The 27,027-nt window shown below is 40.3% G+C and overlaps 1 protein-coding gene across 1 annotated transcript in view; it reads right to left on the bottom strand.

Annotated features, from left to right (window-relative positions):
* Positions 1–27,003, bottom strand: part of PPARGC1A (PPARG coactivator 1 alpha) — a 365,445-nt gene extending 338,442 nt beyond the window's left edge. The window contains exon 1 of the mRNA XM_015625124.3: positions 26,626–27,003. Coding sequence (XP_015480610.1) covers positions 26,626–26,712 — 87 coding nt within the window. The 5' untranslated portion in view covers positions 26,713–27,003. The remainder of the gene's footprint in view (positions 1–26,625) is intronic.
* Positions 27,004–27,027: the final 24 nt, after the last annotated feature.

Here is a 27,027-nt window from a genome sequence, read left to right as displayed (position 1 = left end):
TTTCTTCATCCTTTTAAGAGAGATGCATCTCTTTACACATTTACTCTTTCCTCTATAACACCTGGAAGTCTGTGTATACATGAAAAAGAAAAGATGGTATTTTAGATTCAAAGGCTTCTTTTTTTCACTGCAGTAATGTTCCAGAAGCCATTGTTATGTTGGCTCCAGAGCAGTGAAGGATAAAGATTCATACAATGGTTATTGACACTCCCAGCTCATGAGCTGCACACTTAATGTCAGCGCACTGATGACATGGAGACATGCTCCCTCTTCCTGAAAGCCCTGTGCCACACATGGGATCCATCTCACAGACAGAATGACAGCTGGAATGCCACAGTTCTCTTCCCCCTTTATCTGCAGTAGGACAGAGCCTATTTAAGTTACTGTGAAGAACTCTCAGGCTGCAAAGGAATGCACTGGTCCATCAGTGTGGTATGCTGGACTGCACCCCACTTGCTTTAGATCTCCACAGAGATCCCAGGCTGGCTCTATCTCCACACTATTTCAAGAACTGCCACACTTTGCTCTCACTACACTCCAAATTTAAAGGGCAGCAGAACACCATAAAGTGCAAGGCTATTATCCCTGGGTCGTTGGAAAGCCCACCAATCTCCAAGCAATCATGGGCTCAGGTAATAGAGAGGCCCATTTCTGCAGGCTATTAAAGTATGAAGGAGGAGTCTCCTGAGCCAGCACACAACTCATGGCCAGTTGGCAAGCTCTCCTACTCACTGACAGATTCCTTCCCTGAGGCCAGCTGGCTCAGAAGGAGGCAACAACAGTGCTGCTCTAGGGCTTCAACATGGACAATCATATAAGAGATGGAAAAGACCTAGTAGGTCACCAAGTTCCTTTATCTGCCAATGCACAGAAAGATTTATGTGCTAAGAGCATAACGAGTGCACCACCACTTGAAGACTTCTATTTTCATGTCAAACCTTTGTGATCAGTTCTTACACTTGGACAGCCAAAGTTTCTGGGCTACACTGATTCAGATCACCAAGGTCTGATGCATCAGAATATGGAAATACAGAATCAATTCTCACCTCCAAATTAATACAGCAATTAGGCACTGCCAATATATCTTGCTTAGTTCAGGAAGAACTTACTCTACAAAGCTGTTCTTCTTCTTTTATGTGTGCTTTATCACCTGTTGTTCTACTGAAAGTACTGCCCTGCTGTTCCTTGGAATTGCCCATTGACACATCTGTAATACTGCCATAACAGGCATTCCTCTGAACTTGCATCCCTGTACTAAAAGAAATGCTTCTTCTCACAAGTCCACCGCACCTGAGGAGAAAAAAAAGATGTCAGACTCACAAAAATGGTGTGTATTCGAACTCCAGGATTTTCGCAAAAGCATCAAAAGGACAACAGGGACGATGGTATTGTCAGATCTCACAATAAGCAAAAGCAAAAATGTCTAATGCCGATCAAACATTGCTGCTCAAAGAAGAAACATCAGCTGGTTACAGAGGAGCATTACAAACCAACTGGATTATATATAACATAAGCAAGCTTGCAATTCTGCCCTGTCCTACCTCCAGACTGTTGTTTTCAGCAGAAAGGCTGACACATGTGCAATCAGATGCAAAGGTAACACAGGGAATTGTTAAGAATTCCTAGGTGAAGATTCTTTGAAGGAGCACAAGTTGTTCCCTGCAAACTATTGCATTTAACAACACAGCATTTAACAACACAGCAAGAGAGATGTACACAGAACTGTGCTCTGGCAATGTGCCTCCACCTTCAGGAACACTACCCACACCTGCCTTCAGCTCCTCCTGCAAGACACAGCACCTATGGAGCTAATGGATTTATAAAATAAGGAAAAAATTATAAAGAATCACTACCCATGCTACATTCCCTTCTACTGCTCATTGCATTCAGATCACAGAGAGACTGTAAAACAAGTCCCTGTCATACTACTGTGACCTGTGCCCTTCCTGCCACTGGTATTACTTGTTCACAGGTTCATAGGGAACAACATGCTAACTGCACACGAAGCTTTCCCTTTTGAAAAGTAAAAGGATATGAAAAGACATGATAAACAGCAGTAAATGCGAGTAGGGAGAACAGAGCTAAACAGTAGCAATGACCCTCTAAAACTACAAGCCTGACCTTAAAAAAGAAAGTCCATTTGTACACTTTTTTTTTATAGTAGTTTACCACAAACTTACAAAAAAAAAAAGACAAGGACCCTTTCATGGAGCCACTGATCTTATACAAAATAAAACTGTATGTCATCATTCCTCATACTGAAACTAAAAAATACCCTTCACAGGTATTTCTTCATTATCAAGAGCTACCAGCTCTCTTCTAAGTTCAATATAATCTGAGGCAAACCTTAAGCTCTTAATGCTATACAGTGGAATCACTACACACATATAGATCTATGTACACATAAAATTAAAACTTGCCGTACATCTCTGTAAGGGCACTTGCCTTTCAGCCTTTGCAATCTTCTACTTACCTGTTTTCTAGCAACTCCTGAACACTGCAAATTGGGTTCTCCTACATCACCAAGATCATAAAGGAAGAGTGGTTCTCACCAAAAGTTCTTACTTCTAAACTGATTAGTGTACATGACAAAAAAAAATTAAAAGCTGTACTTTGTAGAAGCTATTGTGCCTTCATCTACAGAAACAAGCTGTGCTCAAAAACTGCTTAGCTTGGTATTTCCAAACCACCCACAAGCTCCATGGAATTTGATACAGCAGATATGCATAATACTTGCTGCACTTGAGACTACTATAGGAGATATGCCTGCTGAATCAGCCTTCAAAAGCCAGACTAATCATAAGCCGTGGATAGCACGAAACTGTTCTCATGAGGGCACAACAAATTAAGTGTGCACAAGAAAGTCTGCTTCACTAATGGATCCAAGGTATAAGGCTTTGCAAATTCACCAGAAGATGATCACCCGAAGTGGAAGAACTTTGGGTAGGCAGGAAAGGCAAATCAACTGACAGCAGAATAATCTTCTCAGCTGGGCAAGGCACAGGGAGCAGCTGCTCCATCAACCACCCCACTGAACTCATTTCCCAGCAGTGGTTAGAGAAGCAGTTCTGTGAGTCAGAATTTTACAGGCATCAGCAGCAGAAGAAATCTGGCTGTTCCTCTTTCAACAGCAAAACATGCAGAAGGAAAATGGTACATATCTACAATTACTGAAACCAAGAATTTGAAGACCTGCATATTTGAATACCCCAAATATCCCTTTTGCCAACTTAGAACAAACTAATTCACCTGTCCCTATGCAAGCCCAAATTCCAAATTGCTTGGTATGGTGGGAAAGGTTACCAAGTCAGAAAACCAGACTGTGATCATTAACAGAGACATTTATGTAGCTTCAGAGAGTATTTCTGCCAACATTACTAGCATGGAGTCGAGAGTGGCAACATCAGCTCTTACCCCTAAAATGCCTGTTATAATGCATCTGATGGCAAACACGCTAACAGTGCCCAGTTCAACTACTGGCTGTGATGAAACCATTTGCTGTGATATCAGTAAAGGCATATTTTATGTCATCTTCACCCATCTAGAAGTAATGCATTTTAACAAGTGCATTAAAATTCAACCACTGGCTGAGGGTCAGTCACCCTATGGATACATTTCTTTCTTCTGAGGCTACAAAGGGAGCTCAAACAACTGCATATAGACTCCTGGATAACACTGCCCAAGATGAATTCCACCTCAGACACGTACACTTATCCAAATCCAGCTGCCAAAAAAGCTCTCCAACACCACAACAACTTTCCGCCTCACAGGATATGTTTTACATGCACAGCCAAATGTTTTAGAGAAAACTGAGGACAGCTGCATGTGTGGTTATTGATGTGACATCAGGCTATAACAAAAGAAGTGAGGTTTCTATCTCCTTAACAATGCACTGATTCAATTGGTCCCAATGGAAATTAACCATTCGATACTTTGCATAAGACACGAGCATCTTCTGACACCAACCACATGAAAACCATCAGAGTTTTCTCTCCTGTGCAAGGCTGTTCCTGCTGCTTCCCAGCATGCTGATGTCCCATTCCCACTGACTGGGAATGCACCAGCACACTGCTCTAGTCAGGATGGCACGTGAAGGCCTCACTTCACAGACCACATGTATAAGGAGGTCATACCCCCTCTCTCAGGCTTCTGCTGGAGACCAGGACCAGTCTGTTACTTCACTGAGAAGGAAAACAAAATTAGAGCACATTTTTTCATTTGTAAATTATTCTAACTCATTTAACACCACTATTATTGGCAGTAACCATACAAGCTTTGTGGTCATCCTGCAGAACCCAGATACAACTGTCACGGGTCCTGTGCAAGGAACAGTACAGGTGCTCTGCTCCAGGCACAGATTTGTTAAGATTCCAGTTCTTCCTTCCTCCCGGCAAAAGAAACCCCCACTGAGCAGCAACACTAAACACCCTTCCTTTATATTGTCAGGTGCCAGAGCTGAGTCCATTTTCCTACATACCCATATTTGCATGAAATGGCAGCATGCAGAGTGGCTACTCTCCATCCTGCTTCCCCATCCTGTCACACACACAGCCCAAGAAATCTTTTTATGCTTTCCCTCTCTTCTTGCAAAAAGCAAGTTACAAGACTACTTTCATTTTCCGTCTCTTTACAGACACACCAAATAGATGGCTTCCCATCATGGCCCTGCATGTTTATTCTAGTAAATTATTCAACTTATTCTGTGTGGAGCAAATTAATTTCTACAGCAATTCAGCTGCTACTCCATCTACAGCATATATACTTGCTGAAACAGATTAATTCTGCCATGCAACATCATCTTTCGTTTTCTTCAGCATCTGCACAGACCTTTTATTCAGATAAAACCATTCTTCTCCCCTTGACCCCCCCCATCCCTGCCACAACTGATGTTTCTTGGACATAATATAGTGCTTTTTCTTGGGAGTGAAAAAATATTTTCAAAAAGTTGATAAAAATTCTGTGAATCTAAAAACCATTTTACATTTTCCAAATCCTCTCCACTTGATTTGCTCATACCTAATTTTCACAGATATTCATTATTTAACTCGCAAACACATGGGTTGCAATATATCAAATCCTAAAAAAAAAGGAAAGGATTTGAATGGAACTATTCTAAAAGCAGGAAATGAAAAATGAGGTCCAATCTGCGACGCTCTGTCACTGTCATTTAGCCACATGGGATCTACTTATTTGTACGTGGAACCAACTGCTTAGCTGCTTGCACTGACCTCCTGAGTGGTAAACAAAGTTACCCAAATGTCACCAGATTATCTGCTGTCAAGCACACAATATTTTCATCCTTTTCTAGTATGACAATATCCCAAATTAACTTGGTTCTTTGTGTAACACTACATTGTCAGGTTCGTAATGCAGGGAGTTTACCTGCTATAAACATGAAAAAAGTTGAGAATTTTTTAACTAATCAGGGGGAAAAAAAGCAAAAGGAATATACATGCTGATTGGATTTTTTGTATACTATCATATTATCAGACTGGGGTCGCAGTTTATTTGTTTACAAAAGTCTGAAATGGAATCAAATAGATTCACTACTTTACCTGACACTTGTTGGTATAAAAAACTTCTGGAAAAGTCTGAATGGTTTTAGGATTTGCACATAGTTTATGACCCAAGGTGACCTCCTCCTGCCCGATTTAATTGAGACTGCTTTCCCAGAAGCCAGACAGCAATTCTTCAGTACACATAAAAGATACCTTCTGTAAAGTTAGACACATTGTTTTAGAACAATACAGAAGTTCAAGCTGCAAAGGAATACACTACACAGTGTTAGTGGAATGCTCTGATTCATTGCTCTAAAGTATATATAGCCACAAGCAAATTATCATTAGTCACTTCAATACTTTTTTAAGAGTATAGAGACCTGTTATTTCACCTGCTGTCCTACGACATCTCTCCAACTTTGCTTGCCTTACTGAGGCATTTATTATATTGACACAAGTCTTAGTCATACCATTGGTACAAGGAGGTGCTGACTTAGTCTTGGGGCTCTGTCAATGCTCTTTCTAAAAGAAGTTTGAGCAGTTCTGACACATTCCCCAAGCAACTCCACTCATGTCAAAGAGAAAACAACTGCTATAAGCAGCACCAGGTCCTCAGGAACACAGGTCTCTGCCCTGTTTTCACAGCAGGACCAATACAGTACAGAGATTAGAAATGACTGTTTCATTGTCCCTTGCTTTCCCTACCTGCCTGCACTCACCCATCATATCTTCTAGGATATCTGCAGGCTGAGATCTATCAGGTACTATCTTTCATTGGGCATTTGTGCATGTCCCATTTTAAGAGGGTGCCTACATATGCCTGGGTCTGCTACTGAAGAAAACTATACCACTAAGCAGAGCTGTGTTTGTCCATGAAGACAACACTTTTTGCATTCTCCTGCTTGAGGGGTGACATCACTCTTACTTATCCTTTATCTATCAACAGCTCAAATACTTTGTCTGCATCCTGTCCATTCCTTTTTATGCCCTTCTACATATCATCTTAGTGACTAACACAAAACAGTCCAATACACTCTCCTAATTTGCTCTAGATTACATATCTGAACATGTTTGAAATGCAACAGTGCAGGCATTGTGTAAGATATATGTCAGTATTTTCCAAACAACAACATAATTCACTGGTTTCCATATTTTTATTACACTTCTCTCCACAGGGACAGCAGAACTTTTTCCCAGTGGGAAAATCACTCCTGCTGTTGGACACCAGCAGCAGTTCTGGCATCTAACACTAACAGCATTATCAATTTATGACTTTAGGAACACTACTAGAATCTAGTAGTAGCGTCTCTAATATTACAGATGGCCCATTTGTCCATTTTTTCCACACAACCCTTTGTGTCTTTTCTTACATCCTTATTAGTGTTTCATGAGAGCACTTACCTTCTCTCTCACATAACACAGCTTTCAAAAGGCTCTGTCCAGCTACAATTCCCACTGTAAACAAGAGGAAACCCACAAGGAACTCCTGTTGTCTGCAGAGGGGTAGGTCCTCAGCACAAATCAGCCAACTCCACCCACATCAGCTGTACTCTGGCCTGATATTTTAAACTCACTACAACTATTTTATACCTCTGCTAGCTTAAAACAATCGATTTTATTTTTTAACTCTCCAAAAATTGTGACCTTTAGTTTAAAATCTGTTACCGAATGAGAAACATTGTAACTATTCCTAATTTTACTCAAAATATTTAAAATTACTGCTGTCCTTAAATCATATTTAATACAGCAAAAGGGAAAAAATATAAAACCAGTTATTCAGAAAAAGAAGTATATATATTCTGCAGACTGCTCAACAGATCTAATTCAGGTGTGTTTTATGACTGCTTTTACTTCAAGATTTGTATATATATATGGAAATTACTGATGAAAGAATTGCATTTATGTTGCACTGAAGTGAGAGTCATGCTGTGATAAAAATGTGTGTTTCTTTATACATCAGAGAACTAGAATAATAGGCTATTATATGGGCAATATTTGATTTATGATTTAAATTACATTTATGGTTTTCTTATTTTTTAATTTACTTGTTTGGGGTTTTTTTTAACATGAGTCCTTGACTTAAAAGAGATTATATTAGTAAGTACAATGCCTAGCAAAACAAGGGTCTAGATCTCACTAATATGCTTTAAAGACATCAAATTCCGTGAGCTAAGCGATCATGCTAAGTGTGTTTTAAGTAATTTTGGTTTAATTTCTAATTTAATTTACAGGAAAATGGTACCAACTTTTAGTCACTTTAAAGAAGGTCATTTAGACAATACCTGAGAGCTTCTCAACATTCCTGATGTTTCATATTTCTATTTTTTTTTTCATACAAAGTAAATGAAAGTAGATGAAATTTAATATTCTCAACCACTTTAAACAAATAGCTACAAAACAATATGTTGACTGCTTGTGGCTGAAGTCAACAGAGACAACTTTGCCTCTCTTGAGACAGGTAGTTCTGGTTTTGCCAACAACATTTCCTATGCCACCTTTTCTTTATGCCAACCTAAATTCCCCCCTTAAAGTATTCCAAAAGGGAAGAGATAATGAGAAATGAAAGGACAGGAGGAAGTGTAATCCTGCAAACCTGAGGGATCCTTTCAGTTTTGACAAGGGTTATTAAGGCCCTGGATTTAGCTCAGTTGATAAAAACATTGGGCTAATAATGCCAAGGCCACAGGTTTGATCCTTGCGTGGGCCGTTCTCCCAAAAGCTTGATGATCCCTGTGGTTCCTTCCAGCTCAGAAGGTTCTGTGTCTCTGTAATATATATATAGTGTTCTTCAAGTTCCCAATAAAAACACCATCCCACTTTCATATGTGCAGCAAATTTGCTGACAGAGAAACATGTCTGCTTTTTAAATAATGAAAATGTCTTCAACATGTTCCTGTCACTGGAAATCACTTCTTGCAGGGGCCACTGTCAAAATCTACCCACATGTAGACTGGATGTAGTGAGGTGGGGAGTATGGGGGGAAAGAACACAAAAGCAATCATTAACCTGGAAAGAATAAATGGAAATATTTTAAGTCTTTTAAACTGAAACATTTTTACTTATGTTAACCCAACATGTTCACTCAACAAACAAGACAGAACACTGAAAAATATGGAAGCATGAGATTTCTGGAATTAAAAATTAATTTTAATGTTAGCATCAGAAGCAAACTCTTGTCTGCCAGATTAAATCAGAAAACACTGAATATCTCCACTATATATATATATATATATATATATATATATATATATATACACATATACATATACATATATATATATATATATACACACATATATATGTCCAGGTCTGCCCAAAAAAAATTCAGTGTAGAAGTACAAAAATGTGTATGGAAAAAGTGGACAGATACAAAGCAGCTGAAGCTGAAAACATCAGCAACCTATACTGATGATAAACCAGCAGAGAAAGTAGACAGAGCAAGGCTAAATTATGAAGGTGCAAATATTCACTTGCAAGCCAAAGTTTGAGAATGAGTGGGAAAAGGACCAGGTTTTATCTTTGTCCAGCTACAAAGGGGGAGGGTTCCCCAGTTGTAAAGTGCATTTTGCAGCACATCAGGTAGGTTTGTGCAGAAGAAAACAAGCAATCTTGGAAAGAAAATATGACAGAAATAAAGCAAGTTAATTATTTGCCAAGGGCAGAGAACATATCAACTTCTATGATTTAGTAAGTCTCATTATGTTAGAGCCTGCCTTGATCCAGAAGCCAAGAAATTATGTGACTTGTCTTTTCTTATTTCAATTTCTAACATTCCTGATCACATAGAAAATTGAAAGAGCAAACCCAGCAGTTCAAAATCCTGAAAACAATATTAAAAAGTCCTCAAAAATCATTAGAGACATCATGATTTTAAACAAGCTGATTTTAGACTGCTGATTTATTAAAAGCCAAGCATGGTTTTATCTGCTTTCTGAATGAATCATGGCTATTTATGAAGACACTGAAAGCTGTTCTGAGTAACAGGAAAAAGAGCCAACAGTGAGGCAGACACAAAAGACCCAACCACCAATGAATCATTTGAAGGTATCCCCAATGCATGTAATTATCATACCCATTAAGCAACATTCACTGCAATTAAGTATTGTTTGGCTTAAATCAGTTACCTGGAATGTCTTCTGATCAGGCCTGTTCCAATTAAGTGGTACTTACTTATTACCCTAATCATGCAGTATCAGTTCAAAGCAGCATAGTGCAGCTTCACCTTGAAAGCAATCAGCCTAACATTTGGCAACCAAAAGCAAGAGCCCTTGAGTTTCCAAATGACAGAAAACTTACATATAAGTATAAAGCATCATTACATTGTCTTCTCTCATTTGCTTTTATTTCTAGAATTCTCCTCACATAATTCTTAAAGCTGCTACCAGTTGAAGAAGACCTGTTTAAAAACAAAAGAGAGATTAAACACTAAATGCCACATATTGTGCTATTCCTGAAAAAGGAAGTTGCTGGGGAGAACAAAAAATACAGAAACAATGCTTAAAACTTTCACAGAATCACAGAATCATTTAGGCTGGGAAAGACCATTAAGATCATCAAGTCTAAGTACTAGCCCAGCAGTTCCAAGTCCACCAATAAATCATGTCCCTAAGCACCACATCTACAGATCTTTTAAATTTTTCTAGGGATAGTGACTCAAGCACTTCCCCTGGAAGCCTGCTCCAATGGTTAATAACCCTAACATTTAATTTATAAAAATGGAAATTTTTGCACTCTCCTCTACCAGAGCACTGACTATACATGACTCTTTTAAACACATTTTGCCACTCTTTAAGTTAACTCTGAGTTAGTTACTTTTATGGTGTATATCTCTTCTGTTTCAGAGAATTATCTATTTTTTGCTCATTTGAAGCCTGTGCGCTTCACAATACAAAGGTAATCATCTCTCTTACATAAAGAACTTCATTAAAGCACACATATGAAAGTTATTGCAGAAAATGTTGTAGATGGAATTTCTATTGCTTCACACTAGAGTATTTAGGGTTACTACGCAGACAAATACATCTAAATTAACATAAATTAGGCATTTCAATGTGCACGTTTATTTTGGCTTAAAGCCAGATTAACCATTTAAAAAAAAAAAAAAATTTGAAACCCTAGACCTGTCAACAACCCTTTTTTCTTCAGGGAATGTAAGTCCACGAGCCAGCAGTGCCCTTGTGGCCAGGAGGGCCAACGGGATCCTGGGGTGCATTTGGAAAAGTGTGGCCAGCAGTTTGAGGGAGGGAATCCTGCTCCTCTGCTTGGCTCTACTGAGGCCACATCAGTTGAGTTGAGTGTTGTCCCCAGTTCTGGGCTTCTCCATACAAAAAAGACAAGGAGCTACTGGAGAGGGCCCAGTGGAGGCCACAAAGATGATGAGGGATCTGGACCATCACTCTTCTGAGAAGAGACTGCAAGAGCTGGGCCTGTTTTGTCTGGAGAAGACTGAGAGGGGATCCCATCAATACATACAGGTATCTCCAAGGTGGGTGCCAACAGGATGGTGCCAGACTTTTCCATGGTTCTCAGCAGCAGGACAAGGAGCAATGGCCATAAATTAAATCACAAGTTCCACCTCAATATGAGGAAGAACATTACATTGAAGGTGGCAGAGCACTGGAAAAGGCTGCCCACAGAAGCCACGGAGTCTCCCTCCCTGCAGACATTCAATACCCACTTGGATGTGTTCCTGTGTCACCTGCTCTAGGTGACCCTGCCTTGGCAGGAGGGTTGGACTGGCTGATCTCCAGAGGGCCATTCCAGCCCTAATGAGGCTGTGATCCTGTGATGTGGACAGCAGACAGGATGAAGGTACACTGACACACTGGCCAGCCTGCAGTAACTAATCCACCGGAAGACTGAAGTGCAACCTACCTCTGTTGCCTTTGTTATTTGAGCTAGTTAATTCTAAACTATCTCAAATATTCCTACACAGCACTACATATTTTAGGAGAACTTTACTGAAGTCTGAAAGGCACCTTACTTCTCACATCCATACACCTTCAGAAAGCATGCCTTTGACAAATGTTACCTTAAGTCCTCTGGGCTCAGCTCTAAATACAGTCGTCACTGCCAAATCAAAACTCTTCATGTTCACTGATAGTTTAAAGGGAACTATTTCAGGCTGTTTTATCTCATGTAAGTTTAACACATATATCAGGACAGGCCTGTTCCAGTGTTCAGTTTCAGCTTACAAAAATCTGCAAGCAAAATATATGTCATCAAATCAGACTGGGAAACAGAACCCTGGCATGTGGAACTACATAAGAAACTGACCATGCTAGGTCTGTTTCCAAAAACTTATACAGCAGGTCTTCAAAGTCCTGCCTGTGATTTACAAACATCATAAACATACATTATTTAAAAAGAGGCATCAGTTACAGTAATCAATTTCTGTGACTACTGGCAATTCTCTGCATAATCCAGCCTACCAAGGTTTCCATACAGCTTTCCCTGAAATCTGGTTGCAAGCTGTCTTCACACATTAAATATCAAAGGCACGCATGTCAAGAGACATAGATTCTTGTTGTTTAAGATTTGGTTGCTCAAAAATGTCAAAAATTCAGTAAATACTAAACAATTAGCTGCTGAAAGTCAGCCCTATTTAAGATGTCTGAAGCTGAGCTTCAAAAAACTGATCACTCAAAATCATTACCTCCTTGCAAATGGGCAGGGGAAAAAACAAAAATCACAACCTCAACACACACCAACAGAAAACTGATACTCTTCAGTGAGGAAAAAAATCCACACCTACTGAAAAAAAAACCCCTCCAAATGTTCTCATCTCAAATCTTTCCCAGAAAAAGCTCTTCATTCTTATTTACTTAGTACCTCTCCCAATTTAGTGCTTTTACAGCAAACAGGCTGAATTCAGTGAGTCTCTCGAGGCTGCAGCTGACCCAGGCTACCACCCCTACAGACCTCTAGCTGCTCATCACTTCTTGACAATCACCCAGCATGACAGCACATCACTACTGTACTCTACCCAAGCTCGTTCAAAATAAAGGCAAGTTTGCTTGCTGTTGTAAAGATTCATAACAGTAGAATTTTTTCAATGTTGTATTAGTTCAGGTTATTTTAAAAGAACAAGGTTAGGGAGCAAATGAGTGAGCAGTTAAGCTTGACAGTTTGGATGGAGAGCCTTCTGTCCCAAAGTCACACTAATGCAATGGGGCAGCAAAGGTGAACAACTGGCGTGGTAACTTCCTTAGCACACCTGACTGCAGATTACAGCACTATAGGCAATCACCAACGCTAAAACACATGGATTTGACTCTTCCTTGCTTGCTCACTCTTGAGCCTGTTTGGAGAAAATAAAGCAGTAAGGTGCAGATCAATGAAGAGAAAATGTAACACATGTACAGGGTGATAGACTATATTCTGGATAGTCATGATTCAGTTAACTCAGCAAGTACTGGAGTATACAAGTTATTCAAAGTGAACTGTCATGGTGATACTGCAGCAAAAAATGAATTTGAACCTTGAACATAACGAAGAGAAGCAGGTAAATGAATTCCTCTCTGTAGTACTGACAGCATTGTAGAGACCAATACTGAAATACCATCTTGTGCTTCTGGCATCTGATTTTCCTGAAGGGAAATCAAAAAATTGGAAGGAAAACAGAGAAGTTATGCAAATGTACTTGAAATCTGCAAAAAATGTCCTCTGGTAAGAGTCTTAAAGAGGTCACTTTGATTAGCTAAAAAAAAAAAAAAAGACACACTGGTGTCTTGAGTAAAAGTACTTTTTGTAGGTACGAACAAAAACATACTGAAGTGCTTCCCAACCTACCAGGTCAAGTCATAAAGAAAACTTTTGCCTAGAAAATTAATTCTGAACAACTCTAATGAAAACCAGGACTTTCTAAAGACAGTAAACAATGAGAATGATTAACCAATACAGTAAGTAGCAAAAGCTTTATTGAATGCTTGATGCCTTCCTTCAGATAAATACTTGTATTTTGTAAAATATTTTGGTCAAATCAAACTCAAACACTAAGCACAGTTTTCAATTCAATAGAGATAATTGAATAGTAAGTCGTGGCTCAATTACCTGGTCAAACTCTGGCTAAATCTGTGGCTTTATGAAATCGTATTATTCTCAAAACCAAATCTCTTCCATTTCCTCTACACATTCAAATCACAAATATGATCAGTTCTTAAAACAATTCTTAAAAAGACATCTTTAATATACTGTATATTTTATTGCTGAGGACAAGACAGCTAAAGAATTTATCACCTTAGCTACCCTGGTTATATCGTTTCACTCAGACAGTGTTATCTCCTTGTCTCCCACACAAGAGTCATGCTGTTATCAAAGTCTTTCTCGCTAAACAATTATTTCCTTTTATGATTTCTTCTGGCTGGTCAAAGATAAGGGCTTACAGTGAGGTTGATTAGTGTTGCAAACAAATAGGAGTAATACTAGAGCAGATATAACTAAGCTGAAGTAATCAGCACTATTAATAACCTTTTGATTTCTAATCAAATACAGCTCTGACTTTTGCTGCCACTTTGCTTTACATCTTCTAAACTACAAAAGAATTAATATTTTATAAAATATTCTCAATATGCCAGTCCTTTCATTCTCTTGTTTGCTTTTTGTCTTATACTTAATAATCTTCACTAAGAAAAAATAAAAATAACAAATCTATTAAAAAAACAGTTCTATACTTTATACTGCCTTTCCTGGTAACAAGATTTAATTATATATTGCAGTAAAAAATTCTGCATTTTTTTTAATCTACTAACATTTCTGAGGACAGTAAAATCACATTTCTTGATATTTGCATAAAAGAACCCAACACAAAGACACAAAACTGACCAAACAATCCTTGCTTGAGACATACAACTGTGGCAAAACCCAGTTCATACAGTTAACATATGGCAAAATTATATCCAAAAATAGGAACCTAACATGTTAGACCTTAGAAACCTGCACTGCAGGTAGCACTGCCACATCCTTTCATAATCCTGGGTAACTACTAATCCAACAAATGCTCATTCTGCTCAAGTAATAGGCAATGTCCCTTCCAGAAAACACCTAAAACCACTAGAAATAAATCATCTCCTCATTCTCTGCAAATCCAAGATAGGCAACATACTCTTCCAAACATGCAAAGCCTTTCACTGAGACTCTCTAAGAGGGATTACATCCCTCTTAGCATCAAATAAGTCCTATAGCTCAATCTACTCATGGGAGAAGCTCAGTCGTTTCACAGACACGTATGTTTGTGATCTCCACAAATATAAGTATTTTACAATGGTCCCTGCATGATCTTTCCAAATATTCTTTTTTTTCCCATGGGGAGAAAAAAAAAAAAAAAAAAAAAAAAAACCAGCAAAAAATGCTTGCATTGCTATTTTACAGTTGCAACAGTCTTAGGAAAGTTGAATGCTGCTCAATGAGTTTATAGTTCATTCAGACATGGAGGTTTAGTGGTAATTTCAGAGACACTTCTGTACACTTGGGGTGCCATTGCTCCATATATCGTGCTGCCCCAGCATAAATAAATAAACAGATTTCAATTTCATATGATACTTATTTGCAACAAGAATAACATAAATTAAACAAGTTATTTTTGGTTTATTTTTGACAGCAATTTTTGCAATTTATCAAATTTATTTTTTTAATTAATTTTAACAGCAATTGCTGCTGTTTGGTTTTTCCCATCTTTGCCATTTATTTTATGCAACAATCATGAACAAAAAGTAAAAGAAAGAAATCACAAAACTAAAACTTACTTCACATGAAAAGCTCTTTTTTCCACAAAACTGGGTGTCTACGAGCAGACTTCAAAATAGACAGACATCAATGTTAAAAGTACAAATAACTATACTAAACACAAAGGAGAAAACTGTATCTGAAATACAGCAAATATTTTCCAGTTTTCACCTGAAGAATTCCTTTCAGATGAAAGCCAAAGATGAAAAAAAACAAAAAATTTAATGAGATGTGTGTTAAACGCTGGCCCACACAAATTTGAAATGACAGTGAGCTGCCTTTCAAAATGGCAAGATAGCAATATTAATAAACAACATGCACCAAGATAAAGCAGTCATTTTTATTTTCCATTTTTGTCTCAACTTTATTAGTTATCACTGTAAAGAGTAAGTACTTCTTCTTTTCATTTTTAACTTTGTTCTAGAAGCTAATGTGCAATTGGAAAGGTTCTTTTTGTCATGGATATGCCCAAAATCTTATTTTTAATGTTGTTTGTCCAAGTTCATGTTCATAAAAAAACCCAATCTACTTTCCAAAGGCATCCTCTAACCTCACAGTAAATAAAAAAATAATGTATTGGTTAAAAAAAAAAACAACAAAACAATTCATAAACAGCCCCTAATTTACTTTACTTCCCAAAAAAGGCACACATCTGTTTTCACAGCTGGACATGATTCAGCCACTGGTAACCAGAAAAAAGCCCCAGTGTGTTAAAATGTTCTAGCCAAAAACTGACACTCCAGCAAAGATGGCTCCTATGCCAGCACAATCTGAGCAGCTGTTAGGACAACCTTTATTTATACTGAAAGGGCACCAGACATCCTGATGCTATTACTATTAAACCAACAAATCTTATTGGAAAGACACCACTGGTTGAAAATGGACAATGCAGAAGCGCAACATGCATTTTACCAATCAAGTAGATTATAATTATGTGAGAACAGTGATGTAAAATAATAATCCACTCTCTACCCACTTTTCTACAACAGATTCTGCAGGGCTCAGCTTCTGGAAAAAAATTCTTTGTAAATTATTTTTAATACAGCTGTTATTATGAGCATCAGAAAAATCAATTAACAATGCTGCCCTAACTCTTTAGTAAAAAAAAGGACTTAGATAAATAGAAAAAGATTATGCTATTTCTTTTACAGCATTCTTATTCTGTAAGTGACATCAAAGAGACACAACCCCCTCCTTTTCTTCCCCCCCCCCCCCTTTTGGTTTTGACATTACACAGAGAGAAAAGTATTCCTTTCACTGTCTCTTGTATAGCTGGAGCATCCAAGCTCTGCATATTGTTATCACTTGCTATCCTTGAATATGAATTATTCTAATCCTCCAGCAATTAACAGTCTTTTGGATGAAAATAAAAAAAGGCTGGGAGTGCAACCTTACTTTTGTTTTGCTAATTTATTTGGTCAGTAGCTCATTTTCTCATTGTTTCACAGGGCTTAAATATTTAAGTGTGTGCATGTCCTACTTACAATCTTTTTTTTTTTTTTACCATTACATGTTTACAGCCATCTTTGTTTTTTTTCCTTTTCCTTAAACCTGGAGTTTCCCACTCTCATATATATTTCATGGAAGGCTTTTTGTCATAATTTTGCCTTTTAGAGCACCACCTATTCATTTAATCACACAGCTTTTTGGTTGGGAATAATCATCCTTTATTTGTTAAAACCATTTTAAAAACAGAGAGACTGAAGTGCCACGGAGGAACTGGCATGCTTCCTCTACCATGACCAGGTCTCCTTGATCTCCTCGCTGCTTTCTTGCTCCCACCACCATCATTACCATCACTACTTCTAATGTAGTCAAACCATGGCAAGTTCATGAAAAACAAGATGGAAGCAAAGCTCTCTGCCCTCAAGGTACAACGGTTTAAGGCCCCAACACATTCATTCCCTGACACACCACACATTCATTTTAAACCTGAAGGCAGTTCTCCTGACTTCCAAGTGTTTACTGGTGAGCAATAAGTGGTCTGCTGGATCAAGGCCTAAGCAGACTATGAGACAGAGAGGTAGCAGGCAGATATTATAAGAAACATCATGAATGACAAGTCAAAGTTTAGCAGATATATCAATTCACAATGTGCTGTTAGACTCCAAAAAAATATAATTAAAAAAAGAAACAGAAAAAGAAAAAAAATGGTTGAAGTAAATTGTCTTGTTGGAGTGAGTTTGTGAGTTTTACAATACAAATAAACCTCTGACATTGTGAATTGCTCAGTCCAGGAAGCCTGTGACAACTGTGGATATGTTTTTTGAAGCCATGCACTCATTCCTAAAATAAAGTTCCATCAGCCCTTCAGGAATCATTACACCAGACACACATTCTAAGATTCAAAAAAGTTCACTGCAAACACGTGGTATCATAACATTGACCTGCTCTAGCCCAAGTCAGTTTGCTCTGAAAGTCAAAAAATGAGCCAAAAAAATCAACAGACTCATAGTCAAAATGTGAAGGCAAGTGAATTTTTATAACCAACAGCTGCCTCAAAAATAGAATTAGGAAAAAGCTCCATCTTAAACAATAAGCTCCATGGTCTCACAAGAAGGCTAAAAGGCTGAATACCCTGAATTGCTAGCTATACTATTCCCTATCTGTCTGTTTTTCCCCCCCTTAATTAACTTCAATGTTTGGTAGAGTGAAGCAAATGAGAAAATACATCATTAGTTGTTTTGTTTTTTTTTAAATTATTAGAAGAATAAAAAGGTATTGTTCATCTGATCTACAGACTGATCCAAGTATGGCAGCAGACATCAACCTAAGGAAACAAGCAACAGATGAATAGAGTGAAATGCAGCAGAGTCATAAGTGGAGTTTTGCTCAGTTTGTTCCACAGTTTTCCAAATGCAAAATAAGATTACCCATTTTTAATAATTAGAAAACCATGGCTTTAAAGACACAATCTTCCTCAATGGGCTCATGACTTCAATGAGTCAAAGGGGGAAATGTGAGACAGCAGAAAGTGTTTGTTCAGGGAAGCAGTCCAGCAAGCATCAAATCCAGCATCAGAAACAAAAAGAGATGGTATTAATGGTAAACAGGGAAAAACTAAATTATGCAAAGGCTTTAAAAGGACAAGAGGTGTAAAGCCTAAAGTACTAAATGAGACAAAGTATGGACTTCAATTTGTGCTTTTAAGTAAGGGTAAGAGAGTAGGTAGGGGCAATCAAGACATTATGTACCATCAGGGCTTATATTGTATACAGAACAGATAGATACATTTGGGTTACTGGGGATGACTGTGAGAAAAAGGCTCATTAATTCACAGTAACAGGAAATGATGTAGGTAGTGACTTTAAGGTCAAAGCTTTAGGGGATCAGAAATAAACAGATATGCAAGCCAGTATGTAGAAAATCATCAGAATTTAGAAACAGCCTCTTTGAAAGGAAGGGGTTGAAAATGACACTTGGATTATGTCCTTTAGTGATATGAAGAAAGTCTCTGCAATGGGAAGAGATTGAGTGATTCTGAGCTGTTTCTCACACTGATTTTGTCTGTGGATTGGTATTTTTCCAAGCATGAATAACTCCATATAATACAGAAACAGATTGCAGCAACTGACAGTGGAAAACTTTCTTTGTGAAATTCAAACTAGGAAACTCATTTAAGTTCAAGATATTACCTCCCCCTACAGTAGAGACTGACAGCATTCACTCATTCTAGCAACTGTAATAATGTCTCTTCTCTTCTTTATACTTCTAATAACCACAACATAGATCATGAGGTCAAAAGTGGCAGAAAAATTTACATCACTTTCAACAGGCTTTTCATACAGCCTACAACATTTACTTTTAATTCTTCCCTCCTCCAAAATTTCAATCTTAATCTACTAATTCCAGAGTATTGTGAAGCTCTCTAATCAGCAGCAGCATGATTTGTGGTCCAGTGCTACCCCTCTGGAACATTTGTACAGGTAAAAGTATGAGAAAAGCTTCACAACAGAGGAAATCTACAGTTTAAAAAATCCACATATTTTCTGACATGTATTTTGTGAGGGGGATGATTAAATATTCTATATGCAATTAGTAAATTGTCAATAGAATTCAATAAATGTTGTTTTAAAAAAAATCTAATTATTTGTTACAATAACCACCAACTATTGCCATTTTGTTTGTGAAGGTTTGTAAACTACTTCCATTTGAGAAGTAATTGATTCCATTTTTATCATTTGCTCAAGTTTATGTGGTTGTTCACATCCAAAGAGATGATAACATCTATTTGCAGCAAATTATACATTAAATTCCTCATTCAAAAGCTGTAATGGAAAACAAAATGCTAATTTGTGCTGTAAACGGAAGTACAGAATCATAATCACTCATTGTTAACATTAGGAACTAAATTGCTCTTGCAAATAATAAAATGGGTTAAAAACGCAGAGAGCTTTTGCAAGCCAAAGTACCAGTGCCTCTTACTCGCTCATGTTACATTACAAGTGATGAAACAAACCTTTCTTCTTCATGCCAGCACAAACTACCCCTTTTTGAGGGAAAGAATAATGGCCTTATGATTGCAACATAAGGGTGCATGTCAGGTCACTCGTTCTATCCACAAGTCTCCAACCAGCTTCCCAAATATGGGCTTCCATGCAGTCTGCTAGACAAACTCGACTGGATGCAGGGGCTGTCTGCACCAGCAAGCAGTGTGGAACTGTAAAACGGGAAAGAGTCAGACAGCTGGTGCCGAGGATCCGACGTCTGCGCTACCTGCTCTGCACCACGCACTTGAGGGTGCGCTTTGATTATTTAACTTCACCCTAGACCTGCTCTCATCTCACTAGCTGAATATAAATGTGTAGCTCAAGTGCGCTAGGGGTAATCCCAGAACACATCTCACAGTCCAGCTTTATCCAAAAGGAATTCTGATCAATTGCAATGAGAGCAGCCTACAGCACCAAGCACAGCAGTGTTGGGATGAGCACAGCACACTCCTGCCTTCAAGAAAAGTGCTAGCGTAGACACACCTCTCATCATTTTGGGTCACAGTTAGGTCACGTGGAACTGCAAATACCCAATTTCTCCTTCCAAAATTAGCACCAGTGTCACAAGTGCTATAACCAGAGCAAGGGTCGCTCTGCTATTAATCTCTCTTCACCTTAATTTTACCTTTAGAGAGGAGACAGTAACACACAGCTATGTAGCAGAAGGAGAATCTTAACTGCCACTTGTACAGAGGACAGAGTCTAAGACAAAAAATACTGTAGAATTATTTGGCTTCTGTCCTTTTTAGCAGTTTTACAGCCCTGTAAGTTTTAAATGTACAAGGAGTTTTGCTCACACAGCAAACAGACACATCATAGGAAATTAAAAAACCACCGACACATTAGGACTGTGCACCTGCTCTTCCACATTTCATTAAACCTCTACACCTAAATGTACGTCAGGTTCTCTCCTATGTGCATCCGTTGTGCTGGTATCCCTCAGTGATACCTTCTGGTCATGGCGAGACAAACTGGATCACAGGCATACATACCGCCTCAGGAAAAAAACATTAAAAAATCCATTAACTTTTGGTAAGTCAGATCAGATCATTATGATCTAAATTATAAGTGCCAGATAATATGTTAAAAAAAAAAAGTATATATTTGTAAATAAGCTGCCATTTTTTATCAAGCCTTTCCTAGCTTACATTGTATAGCTCAAATCCATGTAAAATAGCTCATCTGCCAGCCTTTTCCAGTTATTAGTATTAAAAAAACATAATTATGTTATCAAAAAATGAAAATTGCCTTTTAGGTGACCAAAAGAAAGTTCCATTGCTTCATGTAGTAAATCATTTTACTGCTGCCCTTTTATATTTAATACCCTTCTGCAGTACACATTTATCTCTACACTAGCAAAGTGTACTCATTGATTTCCTATGGTCTCTCTGGAAGAAGGTTCTGCTTCCCTGATGATGAGTACAAAGGGTGGATGACCCCATTCTCATTCCAATGCAAACCCTGCACTTTTACATTTCTGCTTAGACCACATGAACATTTGACCAGCTAAGAACTCCCTGCCCTCTTCCTTCAGAACACATTGCTAGAACTACTGACATTCTCTCCTGAACAAAACCGTATTTTTGAAAATCCCATCTTATGTATAAAGCACTGAACTGCATTAGCTCATCGCAGCCATAACTGTAACTCACAATCTGCACGAGTTTTCCCTCTAAAATAAGATATGACAATAATATCTTGCCCATTTTCTGCACATGCTTTAAACTTGTGCTATTGTGCTCTACTGTGTAACTATTAAGTTGCTCTTCTCTGGGGCATGAAAAAATGGTTCATTCCCATTTTAAACTGTGCTTTTTTTCTGTTAGATGAACCTGCCATCAGAATACACTTTCCAAAGCTACTGTTTTGAATGAGCAATTTAGGCATTTATCTCTGAAAGAAAGAGAATCATGTTTAACAATATTTTTAATAAAGTCCACTATCTGTGTTTAATAAACTACATCTTTCTCATTATCTTATCATTTATCTTTTGCTGGGATGTCAAGAAAATATGTGTCTTCAGTTTCACTTTCATTTTTACTGCTATTTTTTCAGTTTTGTGCACAAACATCCCTTGGAGTCAGAAAAACTTCAAATCCATGATTGACTATTAAAATTATGAAGTATTTTCTGTTAATATTAAACCAGGATTTCATTTTACTCTTAACTAATTTAGTTTTGACAGCCTAATTTTAATTTGCACAGGTGTTACAGGCTCTGTTAAAATGTAACTGCAGTTGAAAGATGGTATTATTCCATTGGTTTTCACCACCAAATAATGTACAACTATTGACTGAGTCTTTTTCCATTTAAGAAAAAACATCTTCAAAAACCATAGTTCACTTTCCAGTCTTATACAGATTGGTATCTCTCATTCAACAATTTCAAACACAGACATACTCCATATATGCTATACATGTGCAGGGCATTAACACAAATTAACCTAGCATGTTTCCAAACCTGCATTGATTTCACGTTCTACTACTCAAATAACACAGAATCAAAAAAAAAAAACAACCAGAAAATATGGAAAGAAAAGTAAGTCAACAAGTATATTCTGGCCCATTGCCCCTGAGAAGTGGCCACTTGTCATACTCTAGATAAAAGAATAAAAATGCATAAAAGCAATATACTACACACGGTTCATCTCCCCAAAAATACTGGCAGAAACCTACACTAGGGCACTTCTGTCCCTGCTCATGTAAAGACAGAGTAAAACCATAAGGCTGGCTCTTAGCTTTGTCTTTCATTGACTTACTAATACCCACGGAATACATTTTGTATGTTGTGCAATGTACTGCTATGTTTGAACACACAGACAAAGAAAATGGTGCCAGTTACTAAGTCCACAGCTGAGAGTTACAGAGGAAAATCTCTGAAATAATGGCATCCATCAGGCAGCATACTCCTCATCTGACTTCTATACTGCAAGGATTTTGAGGTCAAATTAAAATAAGTATCCAGATTCATGCATTAGTCATAGAATTTCATTCACGAACTACATTTCAAATTATTTTCAAGCACTTCCCAACCACATAGATTAGTAACACAACAACGTATCCAATTCTGAACCAGAGAATGAAAAATAATTAATACAAATAATGCTGCCAGCTCAGCATAGACAGGTTATGCCGAAAAATATTATTCCTCTTGCAAGGCTGAATACCTCTTTGCAGTACTGAGAAATAGCTGTTCTTTACTCACGACTACTAATTAAGAAACAGATGTAAAGAGAATTTCCAGAAGACGTATTGAGGAAGGTTCCGGCAAAAATGAAAAACCAGAAGTAGACTGACAGTCTAAAAATGAAGACTACAGAAAAAATCAACAGGAAATCTGATGGACGTTCCTTCATCTCAGTTTTATACACACTGGCAAGACAACACAGGTAAGTTTATGCAACCACAGTTCAAAGTTCTCAGGATTTAAGTCTACAAGTTTGCCTAAGCTGGAATTTAGCATAATGGTTAAGTCTCTGTACTACAATAACTATAAAAATACTCAGCAAGCTTCAGGAGAACGCTCAATCTTTTTGAGGTTATCCTTAGTAATGTGAAGTCTTGTTTGTAACTACATGCACCTATTTGTAATATGAAGCCTTATATTCTGGAAAACTATCTAAGAAATTGATTCAAAACAGACTTCATAAAGTTTCTAGACATGATTTCTCCAATACAAGCCTTTTTGTGATGCACTTTGAAATTTAATATGCAATGGAAAAGCTCCTTCCAAGAATATTACCAACAAATCACACATATAAGCTTGTACTTAAAAAAGAACTGCAATAATGTACCAAAAATATAAAGGTTTAATCATATCTCTCAAACTCTCTGAATTATAAAGCAAACATCGTATCTCTCCTTTCACAGCTGCCAGACAGTATGTTATGCTTCTAGAAGTCACTGTTCTCTTTAACCTGACTGGTTCCATTTTTGAGTCGTATTTTGATTACTTATACTCTCATTAAAGCCTTGAGATGCCAGGAAAAGATTCTTTTAGTAAGCTATGGCTGAGCCGCTATTGATATTATACAAGGGATCCTTTTACCTCGTATGAGATGTTGAGAGTGCATCATATTGATTTGGAATAAAAAACTATTTTTCCAGTAGTCAACCCATCTTCTCATCTCAGCACTTTTTTTTTAAAGTTTTTCTGTTTGCTGTTTTGTTTTAAACAAAACAAATTCTATTTCGGCTATGTTGCTAAATTTAGCAAGAAGGAACGGTTTGCAAGCTTTTTTTTTTTTTTTAACACAATTCAGGTAAAAACAAACAAACACAAATATGGCTGACAGTGAAGTCTGAGCCAAGTCTGCCTTTTTAAGTGCTAAAACTTGTAAGAAAAATCTATGTGCAGCAAAATCCCACATTCATTTTGATTTCATATTCAGACTAACATCTACCGCTAATCCTCAGCTGATGAATTTGACTGATATAAATGGTAACATAATACGCAAAAGATGAAAATAGAAAGGAGCCTCGAGCACCAGAAAGAATATGTGTCTTAAAAATTCTTCTCATCTTCACCCTGTAAGCTCTTGCAAGCTCATCTGTTCGTCCGTTGTAATGCTATGTAATGATTACACCTTCTCCTTCGGAACACCTTTCCTAATCATGCATATTTAATTCAACTTTGTGTATATATCCTACAGTTTATATAGTCCTGCTATAAATAGACCTTCCGCATTCTGAATTATCTCCCGCGTTTTCCCTTAGATACAGTTCAACAGTGGTATTTAGAACAGATCAACTCTGGATTTGCCAGCAATTCTTCCTGCTTCCATTGTCATACGGCTTGCTCTCCTGAAAGGGGATGTAAGGGAACCTATCATTTCACAATGACATTCTTTCACCGAACTGTTTCGCTACAGAATGAAACTAACTTTAGATAAAGGAGCTGGTTTAAACCTGATTTTATTGTCTGCGTTCCTAAGCATTTTCCCCCTCTGATGGTTTCAAAGGAGTCTTCCCTTTGACTGCCTGCCTTTTATACCAGGCATGAGCCCTTCTTATATCCCAGGGACTTGCATGGGCTGGCATTTAGCAGGACGATACCGCGCGTTCTGTGTTTCATGTAAGCACAGTGGCCCCGGTGTGTGCCCTCGGTACGTGCAGAGGAACACACACCCGAGCGGGCTCGGGAGCACCGGCCGCCACGGCGAGCGGCGAGCTGGGCTCCAAGTCCCGCCGAGCCGGCCCCGGGCACGCCGAGCGCCGGGGCCCGGGGTCCGGGCAGCCCCGCCGCGCTCCCGAGCGGCGGCTCCGGCCGCGCCCTCCCGGCCCCGCCACGGACGGGCCGAGCGCCGCTGTCCCCGCGCAGCGCCCCGCCGGGATACCGGAGGGGCCCCGCATGGCTTCGCCGAGCCACAGGGGCTCCGGCGCGCCTGGGAGACGGCGTTTCGGCGCTGGCTGTACGCTTGATGCGTGTCTGGTCCCCACACGAGCCCCCCTCTCCTCGGCGCACGCCGGCCTGACTTGTTCCCCGCCGGGAAGGCTCTCCCGGCCGGGGCGGTACACCCGGCGGCAGCCGTACCCGGCACGGGGCGGGCGCCTGCCGCGATGGACCCGGCGGGGCTCCGCTCGCACCCGGGACACACACATTCGGATTTATTTATTCCGCTGCCTCGGACGAGCAGGCTGTCAGGGCTTCGGAGCCCCACCGCGCCCGGGCTCGCCGGCCGGCCGCTGCCGAAGGGCGGCCCCGTTCCTCGCCGCTCGGCGTTTGCAACTCCCGGAGCAGGGAAGTGCGGGCGGCTTCTCCCTGCCTCGGCGAGAGGTGTAACCGCAGGCTGTCAGCTGCCAGTCTGGGGGGCTCAGGCTCCTGGAAACTGGGGTCGTAGGGCTGCGCGTTTTCCCCTGAGCTCAGCAGGCTCGCAGGGAGGAAGCGGGGAGCTGACCACCCTCGTCCCCCGGCTCTCCCGTCCCCCCGCGGGCACCACCGCCCGCACAGCCCGGGGCGCCCCTCGTCCGCTCTGCGGCCCGCTTCCATCCGCTGCCCAACTTTTCTTGTCAAGCCAGCGCCAGAAAACCCCTTCCCCACGCACGCACGCATGCACACACACACCGGTGTAGTTTATAAATGACAGTTGCCTGTAGACTTTCACCAGACAAGCAGCGGGGGCAGCAGACTACAACAGTTATTTAATTAAAGGCGCTTCGGAGGCTCCCAGAATAGCTCTCTACCTCTGAGGCGCGATTTCTGGTTTCCCCCCCGCTCTCCCCCACCGCCTCGCCAGCCGCCCCCCGCTGCCCGAGCCCCAGCGCGGGCGGGAGGGACAGAGCCGGCCGGCGTTACCCGGCTGCGCGCTCCGCATTGCACAGTCATCAAAGTTAAGTGCGTGCAGGGGGGATCGGGGGTGAATCACAGGGAGAGACGGGTGAGCCGAACTATTTCCACCTAGGCAGGATCCGAAATTACGGATCTGAATGCGTATGCAGCCATTTCTGAGGGCGGACGAAGCGGATGCGGGGGGGTCCCTCTCACTCGCAGCCTGTCACTCGCACCCTGATCCCCCTGCCCGGCAAACTCGCCCGGCTGCCTCAGCGCGGTCCCTCAGTGCAACCGAGGGCAGGCTCGGGGCACTCCGATCGAGTTGCCCGGCTGAGCCCGAGTTGCTCCCGGGCAACACACAGCCCTCTGCGGGCTACGGCTCTCGTTCCTTAGTCCTCCTCACGCTCCTCTTCCTCACGGGAGGGGCGGGGGCGGAGGGAAGGGGGCTGTAAGGCACACGAGAAGAGGCTCTTTTCTCTCATTTCTTTCTTCGGCTGATTTAACCCCCCCACCCGCAACGCACACACGCGCTGAACAGAAACACTTCCAGACCCTTCCTGCACACACTGGCACCACCTTCGTTTTCCCCCGAGGAGCCCGGCGGGCTCAGCGGCGGCGAGCGCGCAGCACCAGCCACCTCTTACCTGGTTGTAGGAGGTCTCCCAGGAGGAGGTGTAGTTGTAAAAGAAGGAGGAAAAACAAGTGTCTTCCGACAGCCCGCAGCCAGCCATCCTCTGGGTGCCAAACCTCTTCGGGAAGGCACGAGCAGCCCTCGCAAACTCTTGCCTCTTGCGCGGTCGCTGCCGCCGCCGGCGCTGTCCCCGCGGAGCGGTGCCGACAGCTTCGCGCTGGCGGCGGCCGGCGCGGTGCGTGCGGGGGAGCGGGGCTGGCTGGCTGGCTGGCTAGATGGATGGATGGATGGATGGATGGATAGATGGAGAGATGGATGGGTGGAGGGATGGAGGCACGGGTACCGCGTGTGTCTGAGTGTGTGAGCGCGGCCGTTCGCGGCGGCACCGAGGGGCCGGGGCCGGGACTCGGCTGTG

This window comes from Parus major, chromosome 4 (genome assembly GCF_001522545.3).
Source record: "Parus major isolate Abel chromosome 4, Parus_major1.1, whole genome shotgun sequence".
Lineage (NCBI taxonomy): Eukaryota > Metazoa > Chordata > Aves > Passeriformes > Paridae > Parus > Parus major.
This window is presented reverse-complemented; position numbering and strand designations above follow the sequence as displayed.